This window comes from Pogona vitticeps, chromosome 4, assembly GCF_051106095.1.
Source record: "Pogona vitticeps strain Pit_001003342236 chromosome 4, PviZW2.1, whole genome shotgun sequence".
Classification (NCBI taxonomy): Eukaryota; Metazoa; Chordata; class Lepidosauria; order Squamata; family Agamidae; genus Pogona; species Pogona vitticeps.
In genome coordinates, this window is record NC_135786.1 from 15,958,300 (window position 1) to 15,975,020 (window position 16,721).

General features: G+C 41.8%; 1 protein-coding gene and 1 long non-coding RNA gene across 6 annotated transcripts in view; one reads left to right on the forward strand and one right to left on the reverse strand.

Annotated features, from left to right (window-relative positions):
• Positions 1-15,415, reverse strand: PCK1 (phosphoenolpyruvate carboxykinase 1). 4 transcript variants are annotated; one of them, XM_078392155.1, is made up of 11 exons: positions 14,879-15,415; positions 13,135-13,424; positions 11,694-11,834; positions 10,679-10,860; positions 8,541-8,744; positions 7,434-7,621; positions 6,238-6,400; positions 5,609-5,833; positions 5,381-5,512; positions 4,092-4,187; positions 1-1,841 (listed from the first exon to the last, which is right to left on the reverse strand). In XM_078392155.1, exons 4-11 carry the CDS (start codon positions 10,734-10,736, stop codon positions 1,387-1,389), a joined length of 1,521 nt encoding a protein of 506 aa, XP_078248281.1. In that variant the 5' UTR covers positions 10,737-10,860; positions 11,694-11,834; positions 13,135-13,424; positions 14,879-15,415; the 3' UTR covers positions 1-1,386. The 4 variants fall into 4 exon arrangements, with proteins under 4 accessions (XP_078248281.1, XP_078248280.1, XP_072852917.2 ...); XM_078392154.1 differs by lacking the exon at positions 11,694-11,834; XM_072996816.2 differs by lacking the exon at positions 11,694-11,834 and having other exon boundaries at positions 5,609-5,828; positions 6,233-6,400.
• LOC110081090 (uncharacterized) overlaps positions 15,343-16,721 on the forward strand; it is a 15,916-nt gene continuing 14,537 nt past the window's right edge. For both annotated transcript variants that reach the window (XR_012086125.2, XR_012086124.2), the window contains exon 1: positions 15,343-15,404. This is a non-coding gene — a long non-coding RNA (uncharacterized LOC110081090). The remainder of the gene's footprint in view (positions 15,405-16,721) is intronic.

Genomic DNA, 16,721 nt, shown 5'->3' on the forward strand with positions numbered 1-16,721 from the left:
TCATGTATAAAAACTTATTTTATTACTCTGAGGTTTAACATAAGGTTCCCATATATCACAGACTAACAAGATATACAAAATATATGGAGCACAGAAAACCTCACTTTGCATACCAATACATTGTAACTGCAGCAAAATGGAGCTCTAATCATTCCATCTGTATTTTTAAAGTTCCAAAAATATATTTACAGCTAATTACTCCCTAACTCCCTAAGTCTAATTATTCCCTAGAATATATAAACATTCCAGTGCTTGGTGTCAGTGAACCAAAGTCGACTGGGCTGGGACATTTCCAGCCGGACAACTACAAAGTGTTTTACTCTGGAAATTTAAAAATTCAGGAAAAATGGAGTGGTTCAATATTGAGGCAAGATCTACCACAGGCAGTTAATTCTATGTCTGACCGAATAATATCAGTCAGACTTCTGGAAAAATTGTCAACATAACCATCATTCAAGTCTATGCTCTAGCTACAGATGCTGAAGAAGATAAAATTAAAAGATTTTATACAAGCATCCAGGTGGAAATTGATCACACAGCAAAACAAGACATGCTTATAATCATAGGTGACTAGAATTCAAAAGCAGAAAACAAAGCAGAACCAAATGTTGTGGGAAAATTTTGGCCTAGGAGTCAGAAATGAAGCAGCAGAACAATTTGTAGAGTTCTGTGAAGCCAACAATCTTTTTATCACAAATACATGCTTCAAGCAACTGAACAGATGACTGTACACCTGGACATTAAAAGATGGCCATCAAACAGACTATGTAATTGGAAGCAGGGGATGGAGAAGCTGTATTCTCTCTGCTGAAACAAGACCAGGAGTAGATTGTGGTACTGATCATGAACTGTTAACATCAAACATTAGAGTAAACGTGAGAAGACCACTAAAAGAATCCTAGTGCCAAAATATAATTTAAACAAAATTTCTGAGGAATTTGAAGTCCACAAAAAGTAACATGTTTGTATTACTAATTCATTTAACTGACTGTGAACCAGAGGAACTGTGGATTGAAATCAGAGATATCATTAGGGAAGAATGCAAAAAGACAATTCCTGTGGTAGAAAGAAAAGAAAAACCTAGATGGATGACAGAAGATAATTTCATCTGTCCTAGGATAGCATTCTTGTCACGAGTGCTGTACTTATCAGTGGAAGCAAATTAATTTTAAAAAACTGATAAATTTGATAACCACTGCTTCTGTCACTTATCAAGTAATGCCTGATAAGCATTAAAACAGCTTCTTCACTTAGCTTTCAGAAGTGATCGTTCTGGCCTAACCTCTCTGCTTGCCTTTGTGTTTTGGGCACTCAAAATAAGATGCCCAGAAAAGAAAGTGTTTGTTTCATTAGACTAATCATCTAAATATCCTGCCCTAGCTCCTTTTATAGTTGCTTTATTCTTTGTTCCAGTGCAAGAAGCTCTCTTTCAATCTCATAAGGGAGATCAGCGTTCACTTGTTCTTCAAAATACTTTTTGATTTCTTCTACCTCCTTTTCCCAGAAATCTTTGGAAACATCACACAGTTCTTGCAGGTCAATGCCCTCTAAGCCTTTCAAGTTCAACCCCGTGTCATTGGGGACGTAGCCAATGGCAGTGAGCCGAGCACCATCTTCACCCCCGATTCGGTTGAACATCCATTCCAGAACTCGGGAATTTTCCCCATAGCCAGGCCACAGAAATCGCCCTTGCTTGTCTTTCCGGAACCAGTTGACATGGAAGATCTTTGGCAGTTTTGCGCCCGGTCGGTGTGCCATGCTGAGCCAGTGGGAAAGATACTGACCAAAGTTGTAGCCGAAGAAAGGTCTCATGGCAAAAGGGTCATGCATGATAACCTTGCCTTTAGAAATAACATGAAAATAATGTAAGTGACTCACCCATATTTCAAGTACCATCATTTCTGTGATCAACTGGCATACATTTCTTCACTTGAACAGGCACAACCTGATCACCTCTTAACAATAGACTTCAGAGCACCAGAGATGCAAGCAACACTGATGCCACCTTCAAGAGCCCTTCTTTTGGGGTTTACTGTATTTTTCTGTGTATAAGACTATACTTTTGTCTAAAATCTTTAGACTAAAAATTGAGGGTCGTCTTATACATGGAAGTAAGCTGAGAAGAGAACAAAAACAAGTGGAGGGGAAAGCAGGGATCAAAGCGATTCTGCAGTGCTTTTATCCCTTTCCCCCTGCACTTGCTAAACCCCCACATAGATTTCTTAATTTTGGATTAGAAAAGTGGGGGAGCGTTTTATACTTGGGGGCATCTTAAACACAGAAAAATATGGTACCTGTACTTGCAAGGAAGATTAAGACAGAAACAGAGAACATGCTAGCTTTGCAATTAGAAGGTGGCACAATAGTCCTTGGCTCAAAGATTTCATGTTTACATATTTAAACTGTAAATGGATCCTATGCTTATCTCCTGAAGAACCTAACCAAAAGCAAGCTAATTTGAAACTTGTAGAGTTGCAAAAACCTCTTGGTAGGAAAAATCAGCATTAGGGAAGCCCCACTTCTAATCATGAAGTTGCTGTTTTATCTCTTCCTGCCATTAAAGGTAAAAGCAAACAGTCTTTAAAGGGATAGTTTCCATCTGTCACCCTTGCTATAATAGTGTTTTCTGTATTTATTTATTTATTTATTTATTTATTTATTTATTTATTTATTTACATGCACTGGTGTTTCCCAGGGTCACACTAAATGACATGTTTGCATTCCTCACAGCCATGTGCCTGAGCAATCACACTTTCAAATGAAGCACATGTTTACCTCCTAGCAACCAATCACAAAACAGAGCAAGACAGGTTGCAAAACATGGAGGTGAGAAACGTTTGTATTGGGATAAATAGACATCTTTTTTTTTAACTTAAGACATCTCTGTTTCTAAATGCAGGCTCATCTCGTTGGATCTTTACAAACTTATCAATAATTCCTTGCTAAGACCAAAAACAGCTGGCAAGCCTCCTGGAAACATATCTTGTGCATCTTTCCTAAGGCCAAAGCATGTATAACATATATCATACAGTCTGGATCCTGAATAGCGGTTCTTCTTTTAATCTCCTACAGCTGGTATGCTTCCCCCAAGCTGGATTAGTACCAAGACATGGGGGTGGGAGGAATTTGATTCTTTGCCTCCAGCATGGTTGGTGCTGTTCCTTTCTTGTACGGAATGAAAAGAAAGCTCCCATCATATACAAAGGCAGAATGCTGTGAATCCAGTTAGAACCACAGAAAGTTCCCCCAAGATCCTGATCTGCACCAAAAGGATAAAATAGGCATGCAGCTTATGAAAAGACAAGTGGAGGAGGACCAAATTTGGCCTGTAGCTGGCCAATGCTATCAAGGCCCTCTCAGCCACTGATTTAGGGCCAAACAACAAATTACAGGGAGCACTTCATTAGATGAAGGGATTTCTTAAGTGCTAGAGATGTCTGACTGTCACAGCAAGTATCTTCCAAAACTTTTCCCATTTCCTTTTCGATTTGTAAAGTTACTTCCCCAGTTTGCAAAGTAGCATGCTTTGTGTGGGAATCGGTCACAGGAAAGTAAACATGGGCTTTGTTTGCATGCAGACTTAATTGTTCCACCACAAAACTCTTCTGAAACCACACACTACATTTCTGAAACCTTAACAAATTTCAGGCTCCAGTTATGGGCTACTTCCATTACCTTGTTTGGCCCTCAGTGGATTTTAAATCTTGTCCATCCTCTGAATGCTCACTTACTATTTGTTAATCACAGCAGCTATATTTATAATAAAAAGGAAATGAGAAGGGGGGAAGTAAATCCAGCAACTATCACCAATTTCCAGGTAACAATAACAAGATGTGCTTGACAGTGGCTAAAATCCTGTTGTGCAGCTCTGCATGTGCAATAGGAATGATGTCATCAGTAGTGGCAAACTGCCACTGATTAAGGGCTTCCTTTGGCAAATTCTGAGTGCATTCTGTATGAGTTGTGCGCAGCCTGAAATTGCCAAATGAAGCCTTTAATCAGCAGTGATTTGACACTGTGGATGATATATTCCTGCTGTGCACACGGAGCTGTGCAACAGGATTGCAGCCGGAATTTCATTCTTAAAATACCTTTATGTTCAGCTGCAGCTGTTGCTTCTGATCTCATTGTAGCACCTATGAATACTCCATGCTGCCAGTTAAGAGCTTCATAGACCAGAGGCACACCTGGCAAGAACAGGATTTAAGGAGCAGTCAGTCTATGCATAGGACTAAATGTTCTGCTTTGAAAATACTGCTGCTGCAGCAGCTATATAATCAGCACTTGTAAATCTGGGATTATAGTGTTATCAATTTCCCTCTGGCTGGTTATCTAATCTATTCAGACTGTGTAATCCATTCATTGAAGGGACTAGCCAATCGTAGGATATCGTAAGGTACATGGCATCAGGAAAGGAGACATACAGTACATTAGCCACAGCCTTTACATCCTTATAGTCCAGAAAAAAATAGGAAAAGGTTATGAGGTCCTTGAAATTTCACAATTTTAAGGTGAAGACTGGGTTCCTCTAAGTCAGCTACTAAAGGGCATTTTTCTTGGGGGGTGAACCCACTTTGTGGGTATATAACTTGGATATCCAAAAACTCAAATTTCAGCAAACAACTAATTAGAGGAACTAATTACTCTAATGCTTGTAGAGGAGAGGCAGCAGAAGCTTCTCTGTGATTTTGGGATCTCTAGGTGCTTGGGGGGGGGACTTTCCTGGGAGGGCAAATTTTGTGGGTGTATAACTCTGAAGTCTGAAACCCAAACTTCACCAAGCATAGAGGGATTGTAGGGTAGAGTCAGGGGAAGCTTTGCTGAAACTTTGGTGCCTCTAGATGCTGGGGGTGGGTTATAGGGTTTTTAAAGGCAAAACAAATCAACAAATCAATTCACTGATTTGTCAGGAAAAAATTGCAAATTCATTATTTGCAATTCGCCGACCTTGACAAATCATGAATGGAAATGAATTGGCATTTTTCCTATTCGTGCCCATCTAGAATCCTAGAATCATAGAAAAGTGAAGTTGGAAGGGGCCTACAAGACCATAATGCCCAGCCCCTTGTTCAATGCAAGAATATAATCAGAGCATATCTGTCAGGTGATTATCTAAGTTTTTCTTTAATGCCTCCAGTGTTGGAGAACTCACCAACTCCCAAGGGAACTGGTTCCAATGTCGTACTGCTCTAACAGTTAGGATGTTTTTCCGGATATTCAACCAAAATCTGGCTTCCTTTAACTTAAGCCCATTGTTGCGTGTCCTGTACTCTGGGATGACCGAGAACAGATCCTGCCCCTCCTCTGTATGACTACCTTTCAAATATTTGAAACAATGCAGTGCTTTGCTTAATAGATGAGAATCTCTTCTGAGTCTTACCTTCAGGTCTCCGTCCTCCAAATATGATCCCCTCAATCGGCACACCTTCCGGATTCTCCCAGGCAGGATCAATAATGGGGCACTGGTTGGCAGGAGTACAGAATCGAGAATTGGGGTGAGCACATGGTTCCCCTGTACAAATACAATAGTAAAATTATACCACCAAACTACAATGCAATGAAAATAAAGAAATATAGGATGGTAGGCCTTCACTGCAGTTATTAATACCATTCTTGGAAGTCCATTCCTTGTTTTTCCATGACGTGACTGTCACTCCTGGTGCAAGGTGTTTATCAATGCCATCCCAATATATGTCTCCGTCACTGGTTTCCCCAACATTGGTGAAGATTGTGTTCTTCTCTATTGTCTTCATAGCATTGGGGTTTGTTTTCACTGATGTTCCAGGAGCAACCCCAAAAAAGCCGTTCTCTGGATTTATTGCTCTTAAGTTACCTAAGGTGTTGCAAAAGAAACATGAGTTTCAGACATCATATGTAAACTCTCAGGGAATCATATATGGATTAAAGGGTTCTCCCCCATAGAAGTGAACCCTTCCTTCTGTGCATGTGCACACATGCGCACTCTGCTTTGAATGAGACCCTTCCTCACTCCCTTTCATAGTCACTCTTCCTTGTTCCATGTCTTCCCTCTTATTCATTTTGCAGCCCCTATCAATGCTGGGGGACACCTTCATTTTAGTTTATTCTTGAGTATTCTCTACCTGGAAAATGCTGAAAAGGATTGACTTGACAGCATCAAACCTTTAGGACTGGCTAAACTCATTGCTTGATCTCACCACCATGACATTCAGACAGTTCTCTTTGTTTAAACTGCCAGGTGAATGCTAAGGAGGTTACCTTCATCATCAAATTTCATCCAAGCAATATCATCCCCGACACACTCAACTTTCCACCCTGGCAGAGTTGGATTCATCATGGCCAGGTTGGTTTTTCCACATGCACTTGGGAACGCTGCGGCAAAATATTTCTTTTCACCTTCTGGATTTGTAATACCCAAGATCTGTTAAAAACAACAACAACAACCACATTCTTAAACCTCAAGCAAACCTTAAGGACCTCTAAATTAATAGATTCCAAACATGCACATGTGTAGAATTAGCCTGAGATGTATTCCTACACTCTACTTGTACTCTGCCTAAAGCTCCAGGATATCCTATCATTTCATAAAGTGCACTTACAAGTAAAGAGATCTACGGTTACTGTGCTACTTAATATTTTTACTTTTCAAAGGGGAAATAGAAGCATTCCAGCCTCTGTGCTTGCAGGGCACTTGTATCTTGGATGGCTATGGATCCCTTTTCAAGTTGCAAGCCCGAACATTTCGAAGAAGAGACAGATCGGATAAGCTTTTGCCCAAATGCTGGTCAAGGGGCCTCATATTGTCCTGATTTTTCAAACATGTATTTAGAACTTGGGGGAAGGGGAAGAATTGGAATTGACCGGTCGTGATTCAGGTGGGGAAAGTGTTGCGCACCAACTCAATTTCTCAATATCACATTGTTCATTTCTCCTGGTCTATACACTACAACCTCCGTATCCGCAGAGGACTGATTCCAAGCCCCCCGCGGATGCTGAAAAACGTGGATTATAGCAAACACCATGCCTAGCATGGTCTCTGGCTCCCTCTAGTATCCAGTTCTGGTAACGGCATCATAGAAATATATTTATCTAACACAATTATGGGAGTGAGTGGCAGCCACTTGTTGTTTGCCATTCATGTTTTTCTGTGTCCACTCTCCTTTGCCCTAAGATGAAAAAATCTTAATAATAATAGAAGGAATCCTGTGGATCCCCCGTCAAGGAGGGGATCAAACTCCCAACCTCTGCCTCCAGCCAGATACATCAACCACTGAGCTATTCAGCAGTTCATGCAATAAACCATTTTATAGCACTGTGATTTAAAGAGTTTGGAAAAGTTACTTTTGGAACTATACTGCTGAACATTTAAGACACTATAAAAATGCAGTGACACCATCCCCTGAGCGCTGAACTGACTGGGATTTTAATAATGTATCCATTGAAACGTTTCCTACCAGCATGTGCTCAGCAAGCCAGCCCTCTTCCTTGGCAATCCTGCTGGCAATCCTGAGAGCAAAACACTTCTTTCCCAGAAGAGAATTTCCTCCATAACCACTTCCAAAAGAAATGATCTCTCTGTGCTCAGGGATGTGAGCAATCAGAGTCAGATCTGGGTTACATGGCCAGTTATTTAACAGAGGCCCTATAAAATGCAAAGCAGAATGCATAACTTTTTGTTACTGGCTACCTGGGAAAAAAGAACAATTTTCTTTTTCAACACACATAACTTCTAAACTGGACCATGTGCATTTTCTTTTTACTTTCATTTTGTATATTAAAATTTAACCTCAATGCTTGTTTTCTGTCACTAAGTGTCACAGCAAACAGCAGCACTAGGGGTCAATGTCCTCCAAGCACAGCTAGTTTCTGATACAGTGGTGGCTTGCTTAACGATTACCTCGTTAAACGATAAAACCGCTTGACGACAAAGTTGACAATGTTTTAATGGTAAAAATGTGCTTAGCGATGATCAGTTCCCTGCTTTGGGAACCGATTTTTCGCTAAATGACGATTTTGAAAGAGCTGATTGGCGGCTCTAAAATGGCCGTCCGCTGTGCAAAATGGCTCCCCACTGTGTGTTCAGATAAAATTCTTCGCTTTACAGGCACCGAAAATTGCTGCCCTATGGAGGATCTTCGCTGGACATTGAGGTATTTAGCCCATTGGAACACATTGAACCTGTTTCAATGCATTTCAATGGGCTTTTTCATTTTGCTTGATGAGGATTTCGCTTAACAGCGATTTCAATGGAACGAATTATCCTCGTCAAGCGAGGCACCACTGTACATTTGTGATGCATCTGTGATAGGGAAAACCCTCTGAATTTCCGTGGGCCAGATCTGCCCTTACTTTGCCCAAGTCAGTTGGGATCTAAAAGAAACATCTGAGTGCTTCAAAGCACATTCAGTGGTATATTTGACAATTAATTTCTGGTCCATTGCATTTCAGTGCCTTTCTTACTCAAACAGATTCCCAAGAACTCTGTAAGATAAACCACCCAGAATATTATCCTAGATCACAAAACAATAAAGACCATCATTTGGATGTGAAGCACTGCTTACGTTTTAGTGGCAAAGGGCAACCAACAGAATGGAGGCATTTTACGAATTCACCGTTGCCAAGGGCTTCTAGGACAGATCTTCCCATCCGAGTCATGATCCTCATACTTGCCACCACGTAAGGAGAGTCTGTTAGCTCAATCCCAAATTTGGATAAGGGAGAACCGATTGGCCCCATGCTGAATGGGAGGACATACATGGTGCGCCCTAAAAAGAAAGAAGGATAGGAATTAATAGACAGCAACTTTGCAAATGTCTGTCAACATTATATTCTGCATCCCGCACATCACCCTCAAATCCTATCCTTCTTGTATTTCAGAGGGGGTTTTTTTAATAAAAGAGGAACTGCATACTAATTATTTTTAAATGGATTGACAGCTGCCAGAAGATAGTATATAGGAACCAATTTGCAAATTTATGGTAGAATTAAGAAAATTGCTCTTCTGCTGCTATTTTATTCTTATTGATTTATACCCCCCTCCATTGTTCTGCTGTCCTCCTTATATTAGCCAGTATCCTTTTCGCTCTGAATGTTGTGCGGAATGTTCCATTCTATGTGGTTCCTCTTTTCCTGTTGCTTTTGTGGGGAGTGTGTGGGAAGATTTGCAAAATTCTTGCACAAGTGAAGAGCCCCACAGCTTTCAACAGGATCACCTCTTCTGTACAGTGGTGACTCGCATTATGATGTTAATTCGTTCCAGCGAAATCGCCGTAGAACAAAAATGTCGTAATGCGAAATAAAAAAGCCCATAGAAATGCATTAAAACCCGATTAATGCGTTCCTATGGGCTTGAAACTCACAGTCCAGCGAAGATCCTCCATAGCACGGCCATTTTTGCTGCCCGTGCAGTGAGGAATCCGTCCCAGAAAAGAGTGGGGAGCCATTTTTTTTACCCGGCGGCCATTTTGAAACTGCAGATCAGCTGGCCGAAAATCGTCAATTTGCGAGAATCGGTTCCCGAAGCAGGGAACTGATCATCGCAAAGCGAAATTCACCCACTGAAACCATCAGAAAGCGATTGCTTTTGTGATTGCAAAAAGTTCATTGTAATGCGGTTTCGTCATTAAACGGGGCGCCCGTCTGCGAGGCACCACTGTAATTGCAAACCAGTTCTAGGAAGTTCATATCTACACAACAGAAGCTTCCATGTAAAAACTTGCACTAAAAGGTGTCCTTAAAAGAATTTAAAGATAGGAAGAAGTTGGGGTTTCGGTCATGTGAACCACAGGTGTCCTAATATGGGTAGCTAAGGGGAAAAAACAAGCCAAAGAATTTGTACCCTAATTTTCTAGGTAAAAACAACATTTTAAAAATAAAATAAAAGAACAAATAAAAAAGACAAAAAAGTCTTTTTTATCTTCAAGATAAACTGCTTTGTTTTAATGTGAGCTTTCGCGGACAAGCCCACTTCCTCAGACATAAGAGAAAACTGTAACATGGCAAATATTTATCTGTTGTTTAGTTGTTAAGTCATGTCCAACTCTTCATGACCCCATGGACCAGAGCACGCCAGGCCCTCCTGTCTTCTACTGCCTCCTGGAGTTGGGTCAAATTCATGTTGGTAGCTTCAGTGACACTGTCCAACCATCTCGTCCTCTGTCGCCCCCTTCTCCTCTTGCCTTCACACTTTTCCAGCATCAGGGTTTTATTATATATATATATATACAGTATACAAAATATATATGAGATCATAGCTGGGAGGTTGGATGGTAAGAAAATCAATAAGAATTTAACAGTGGGGTATATTCTAATTTTCTAGATACCTCCTCCATGGCATCTGTTTTTGAAACCTAGATTGGTACTAAAACCTGTGCGTCAATATTTTTAAATGACTGAACTCATTGCTTTTGAAAAAAAAAAACAGAAACCTATCCACACACAGGGAAAAAAGTAGTTGTGATTTTGTTTTTCCAGAGAGTTGCAGTCAATGGGACATAAACACTACTGACTTGGGAGCGCATCTTTATCCCTCTGTTCAGAGGATTTCTACATGTTTGCTCTGCTTCCAAACCCCTATGGAACCTGTTTGGCGAGAGTCCATCTGTGGGACAAATAAAATGAACATGCATCTTAGATCATCCCACCTGCATGAACGGGCCTCTTTCATTCTAGCAGGGAACGCTCTTCCACCTGTCCCTACCTCTCATGCAGCCTGGGAATCTGACACTGAAGGCTTTCTCAAAGTCTTCTTCTGACATCCAATGTCCCAGCTGGCTGACTCCACTTTTGGGGATCGGAATGGTATCCCGCTGCTCCTGAGTGACAATGACAGTTTTGCTTTCGATTCTTGCCACGTCTCTTGGATCCGTGCGAGCCAACCAGCTGTGGAAACAGACAGCAGTACTTGAACTATGCTGGCAATAAAAATGACAGAAGTCCAACACAACGTCTTCTCACTCAAGACGCTAACAGAGTTGGTTGTGAAAAGGGATAATATTTATAGTGTAAGCAAAGAATTGATTTTTGGACAAGTCTTGCTGATGAAACCATCATCAGTACGGAGTTTGAATAGTGGAAGGCAACTCCTGTTAGACTCTCAGGAATCAGGATTTTAAGCCACATATTATTGTCAAATTAGACTATTCACCTCTACTTTCCCATTATACAGTACTAGGCTATGAGGACCATTAACTGACCAGATTGGGGGAGGGGGCTGGGTCTAATGCTGCTTTTAACTGGTAGTCTAAATACTAGCATATCAGCAGCTCAGTATCTTTTGATTTGTATCCTGCCTTTCAACTAATAGTGCCTAAAGCAACTTGCGATATTTCAGATAAGAATAACATTTCAAAAACAACAGAACAGAAAACTTTACTATACTAAATAAAATACATATAAAGAATCTGCTTGCACTTTGCTTTCCAGAGGGACTCCAGAACTACCAGGTGTAGAAGAGCATGGATTGGGAAGATTCAGCTTGAGGTCCAAATTGAGTTTCAGGGCTCAATTACACATTGTAATACAGTACTCCTGGTTTTGCATTGGGTTTAGCATGCTTGTTATGGATTTAAAAAATTCTGCCTACACAACATACTGCTAAGTGCATATGTATTTCATCAGAAAGTGAGTTATTTTAAACAACCACAAGGAGCTTGTTCATTTCAATTTCATTGTGAATGCAATTTATTTTGAACCATTTAAGCATCTGTGCTCACCTGTGTTGAACTGAATTGTATCTGTGGAGTTTGTCACCTGTTGGATTGGGAGCCAGGGTCACAGGTTTCAGGCTGCAGGGTAACCTTTCAATCTGAACTGCTATTTTTTTCTATCTGTAACACTGATTTAGCGCTATTTCACTTTGGAAAAAATTGAAATGAATAAATAAATAAATATTAAAAACATAAAGAGGAACCTGGAAAAATCACTTTAACCCCTTCTGGCCTGCCTTCTCTTTCTCCAAGGAGTGCACAGCTGGCTTCCAGCTCAGGAATGTGGGAGAAGAAAGAATAGGGCAGCTGTCATTGTTGCTGCACCCTGATCAAGGCAAAATCTACATTTCCAAACTAAGAAGGGGAAAGAAAGGAAGAAGGAGGCGGCAGCAATGGCAGTAGTGTCTCTTCCTCTTCCTTATCCTCCCTACTCCCCTTTCACCACCGAGACCAGGCAGTCAAACTGTTTCTCATCCAGCATCTGTCAAGGTGTCTGTTTTGCCCACCTTAGCAGCTCAGCAGAGAGAGATCAAGCTGGCATGCCTCTCCAGACAGCTTCTAGCAAGTTCCCTCTCCAGGTGTGCATGTAAGCAGCTTCTCTCTCCTGACTTTGTTTTGAAATTGGCATGGAAGGGAAGCAGTTGTTCTCTTTTTTAAAAATTAAAGACAAAAATTAAAGACCTAGAAGAAACAGAAGCTGGAGCCCAGTGGTGCCAATTCGCTTATAAATGCAACTGATATTCTCATTCACCCCTACTCAGAATGTTTGTTTTTCCCTTGTCATCCCTACCGGATTCTATCCTTTTTTTTCCCTGGTGGGGAATAACATGGGAAAGAGAAAGAGAAATGCAACTTTCAAATCCTTTCTCACAATAAAAGAGCAAGAAGGGACATTAGCCCAATGGCATTAACCCATCTCAAAGCAGGGGTTGCTCCATGGATTTCATACTAGTAGTAGCTGAAGCCCATTAACTTGGGTAGGAAGTCGCAGGAGTAAAGGTGGGAAAATGAGGGATGACAGAGAAAGCCAGGGGTCAAAAATGAACGAACACACACACACACACACACACACACACACACACACACACACACACACACACACACACACACACACACACACACACACACACACACAAATGCACACATTTACCCATAGAAGAAGGCAAGCAAGAATTCCCACATTTACACAGTAGGGCTGGAATAGAAATAGGCTCTGACCCTCTGTCTTTGACAAAGGAGGGCAGGTAAGAGTGGGCTGGCTGGGGCAATCTGAACCTGAGGTGTGCCAGGACCTCTGTAGCCCTAATGTATGAGCTGCCACTATTTCATACCAGGTGTTATCTGTTCACCATACTTCAGAATCCATTCAACATCTTTAGCAGCCGGTACCTGGTGCACAAGCCTTTCTTTCCATACAAGCAAAAGGTTGAGAGCACATCTCACTTACCAGTTTTCATATTTCTTGAGCTTCTTAATCATGCCTTGTTCTACCATGAGCTCCAAGAGCTTCTTGTTTTCAGCCTCTGAGCCATCGCAGATGTGGATGAACTCCGGTTGGCACAACTGGGCATTGCTTTCAATGAAGTCCCTCACCCTTGGTGCCAGATTCTTCAGGTCCCCTTGGATGACCTTGGGGATGCTGCTTGTCTGTCTTTGCAGCTGGGCAGGCATTGCCAATGCTTTGCAGACAATAAGGGTGAACGCCTGGATATATGGCTAATGATTATGAATTGTGAACTGCAATGCAAAAGATTGGATGGTGCATGGTTGATATTTTCATTGATAGAAATGTAGGAAGCTGATTGAGAGCTGAGCTATACATTACAGGTATCCAGTCATTAAAATTGCTTAAGTGCTAATTGATAAAAATGACCTGGATTATCTGGATTTGAGGTTTCAGGAAGAGTAGATCGTGTTGAGGCTGAGGTTATGCACACAAACTGTGTGATTATACGCAACATGCTTGGTTGTTTACTGTTTGCTGTGGAAGTAAATAGTGGGGTTTTGGCAAAATCCTGGCCTCGGTGTGACCTGATCTTTGCTAAAAATTAGTCTGAAAATTCACATCTTTTGCAGCGTTCCATTGCCAGCATGTTAATTTTAGCAAGTCCATGAATGTTTGCTACCTGTGCTTGTAAGGCATTGCCACCTGGGAAGCGTATTATCAAACATTAACCTGCCACTGTCAGGCCACTGGTCCCCCATCCCTGTCCCCATGCCATGTATGCTATGTATAAACCTGTGGCCCAAATATTGTGCTCTGCAAGTCTGGAGAAAGTGGGTTGTTATCTACAGAAGCTAACACTGAAATAAATCAGTGGGTTTGAATGGTCCGACAGAAGTCAGCCTTTACCACTTCTCTAAAATGATTTCAGCTCTGCTGTATCTCCTAATTGGCCTCCCATGCTTATTCTCCTTTTCCTTTTGTGTCACGTTCCCTTTAGAGCAATAGGTTCCAATCCTGGGTCCTCAGATGTTACTAAAATAAAACTCCCAGAAGCCTTCATCGCTAGCTGTGCTGGCCAGGGTTTCTGGGAGCTGTAGTCTAAGAACATCTGGGGACCCAAGGTTGAGAACCCCTGTTTTAGAGTGTAAGCCTGGTGACAGGAATTCATTGGTCTCTTGCCTCTGAGCAACAAAGTAGGTTCTAGATGCAACAAAATGAACAGACTCGGGCAATTAATATTAGCCAGTATTGTTTACACTGGCTGGTAGCAGCTCTGCAGGGTTTCAGACAGGAATCTGTCCCAGAGATTGGAAAAGTTTCTTTGTTGACTGCAGTTCTTAAAATTCCCCAGTTAGCATGGGTTTGAGAAGAGCACATATAAAATGAAGCATGCCTGGCTTAGTGAAATGCTGCACTGGGAGTTCTAATCTCCACTGTAGGAGAAAAGCCAGCCTATGTGGTCTCCAGCAAACGAACTGGCTACAGAGCACCCCAAGAAGAACGAAAGGTTAACCACTTCTGAGTATGCAGTACATAGAAAACCCTGGGAAAGGTCAGAATTGACATGACAGCATGTGATTAATTGATTAATTATTACAATATTATTTTTAAATGATGACATTAATTGATTATGACAGTACGTAATTAATTGATTGATTAGATGGCATATAGACACAAGTCACCACATGAATTGACTGCATATGTATCAAATTTTTTTGAAAATACATGAAGGTTAAATGCTTACAGTTCTGGAGCAGTCTCTGTGTCCAGGTTTGGAGATGACTGAGCTGGTCCTTCCTGGCACTAGGTTGACACTCCAGTCTCTCCTGATGTCCTCTGGATTTCCAGAGCCCAGCCTTCCTCCTTATATACTTCCTCAGTTTCAGCCCCGTTCCATCAGTCAGAGCAAAAGAGGCTGGTCTCTTACGTCACCCCAAGGGGGGGGGGAAGCATCTCCTGGCCCGTTGCCAAGGTTGGATGATGTCTCCAGAAAACAACTAAGAGCAGCAATCCCAAAGAGTTTATTGTTTAACCAGCTCAATTAATGAGTGCTTGAAACAGAGGCTCGTCAGCTTTCTCGCCCTCCCAGTATTTTTAAGCCAGTTTACGAAACAACCTGGCTGGGCCAACCTTTGGCCCAATTCTGTCCCTGATGCAAACCTCACCCCCCCACCTCCAATATTTCCCTCCATACAAGCAAAAGACTGAGAACACACACACACAGAAACACACACACACCCCTGGATGGCAGCAGCCGCTGGAACTTTGAGGTCAGTTATGTGCGCAATAGATAGAAAAGCCGGTTTTGTAGCCACAGCAACTGTCCTTTGGCTGGGACGGGGGGGGGGGGGGGCTGGCTTGTTTACTTGCCTTTGGAAATATCTATTGTCATCATGGGGGGGGGGGGGAGAGCAGGACTGAATAGCAAAAGGATAAGTTGCCAGGGGACAGCATTTATATGCAGTTCACACATAGCAGTTCCCATGTTTCAGATGAATGGAGGAAGCTTTTAATTCGGGCTGGAGGAAACATTTGGAAGTTCACTGTTCTAATACTTCTCTTCTCCATCTCCTCACTTCACTTTCACGTCAATCTTCACTTCTATACTTTCTGTTTCTCCTTAAATTGGACTTCAAGACTCACAGGTTCCCTTCCAGCGCTACCATTTTTTTAAAAAAACTGAAGGATGGGCATGCAGGAGTGGAAATCGGTGTCTTTTCTCAGGTGGATTCCAGACCTCAGACACAAATTACAGCTGACCCAAGGCGTTTTTGCTGCCTGAATCAAAGGACAATGTAGCATCCTGCCCCCTTCAGTGTACTGAAGCCAATGGGATTGACAATTGAAACTTATTTTAATAGGAAAGGGTTCTCTGCCATTTCTGGGGGCAACGGGCTAGTTAAGTGGGAAAAGGCAGGATAGGCTGTTTGGCATAGGAAATTCTGGCCTTAAAGAAAGGGAAATGGCTGGAGGGATTAGTGGATTGCCTGGGGCATGCTGCCATCCCCCAATACCTGTCACCTGCAGCACATCCAAAGGTAGATGCAGCCATAGGTGTCTGAGGAAGAAGACATACGCACATCCAGACGATCAGCAAAAGACTTACAATGATTTCTAAGACCGTCACTCTTGTTAGCAGCCTGACTCTTTGCATTGTTCTGAAGAGTGGCCTCCCTGAGCCAGCAAGCATCCTAAGTGTACCTTCTTTTAATCCAAAAGTACTGCTTTTGCACATTTTACTAGATTTGGCCACCCCAGAAATAGAATCATAATCATCCTTGTCATCATTATCTTAGAATTATAGAGCTTGAAGGCACCCTATAGACCAGTGGTTCTTAACCTTTGTTACTCGGATGTTTTTGAACTGCAACTCCCAGAAACCCCAGCCAGCACAGTTGGTGGTGAAGGCTTCTGGGAGTTGCAGTCCAAAACTCCTGAGTAACCCAAGGTTAAGAACCAGTGCTATAGACCACCAAGGAATCACCGTGGAAAAATCAAATTCTTAATTTCCGGTTCTGCAGCCAGTTACCTAAACCACGGAGCTATCCAGTAATATAACGGGATATAGAGGTTAGCAAAAATATGAT

Coding starts and splice junctions, on each gene's coding strand:
- PCK1 (XM_078392154.1), bottom strand. CDS start 13,358: ATGCCTGCCCAGCTGCAAAGACAGACAAGCAGCATCCCCAAGGTCATC. Junction 8,745..10,678: donor ATTCCCAGGCTGCATGAGAG/GTAGGGACAGGT, acceptor CTTTCTTTTTAG/GGCGCACCATGTATGTCCTC. Junction 5,834..6,237: donor GATGAAATTTGATGATGAAG/GTAACCTCCTTA, acceptor GCAACACCTTAG/GTAACTTAAGAGCAATAAAT.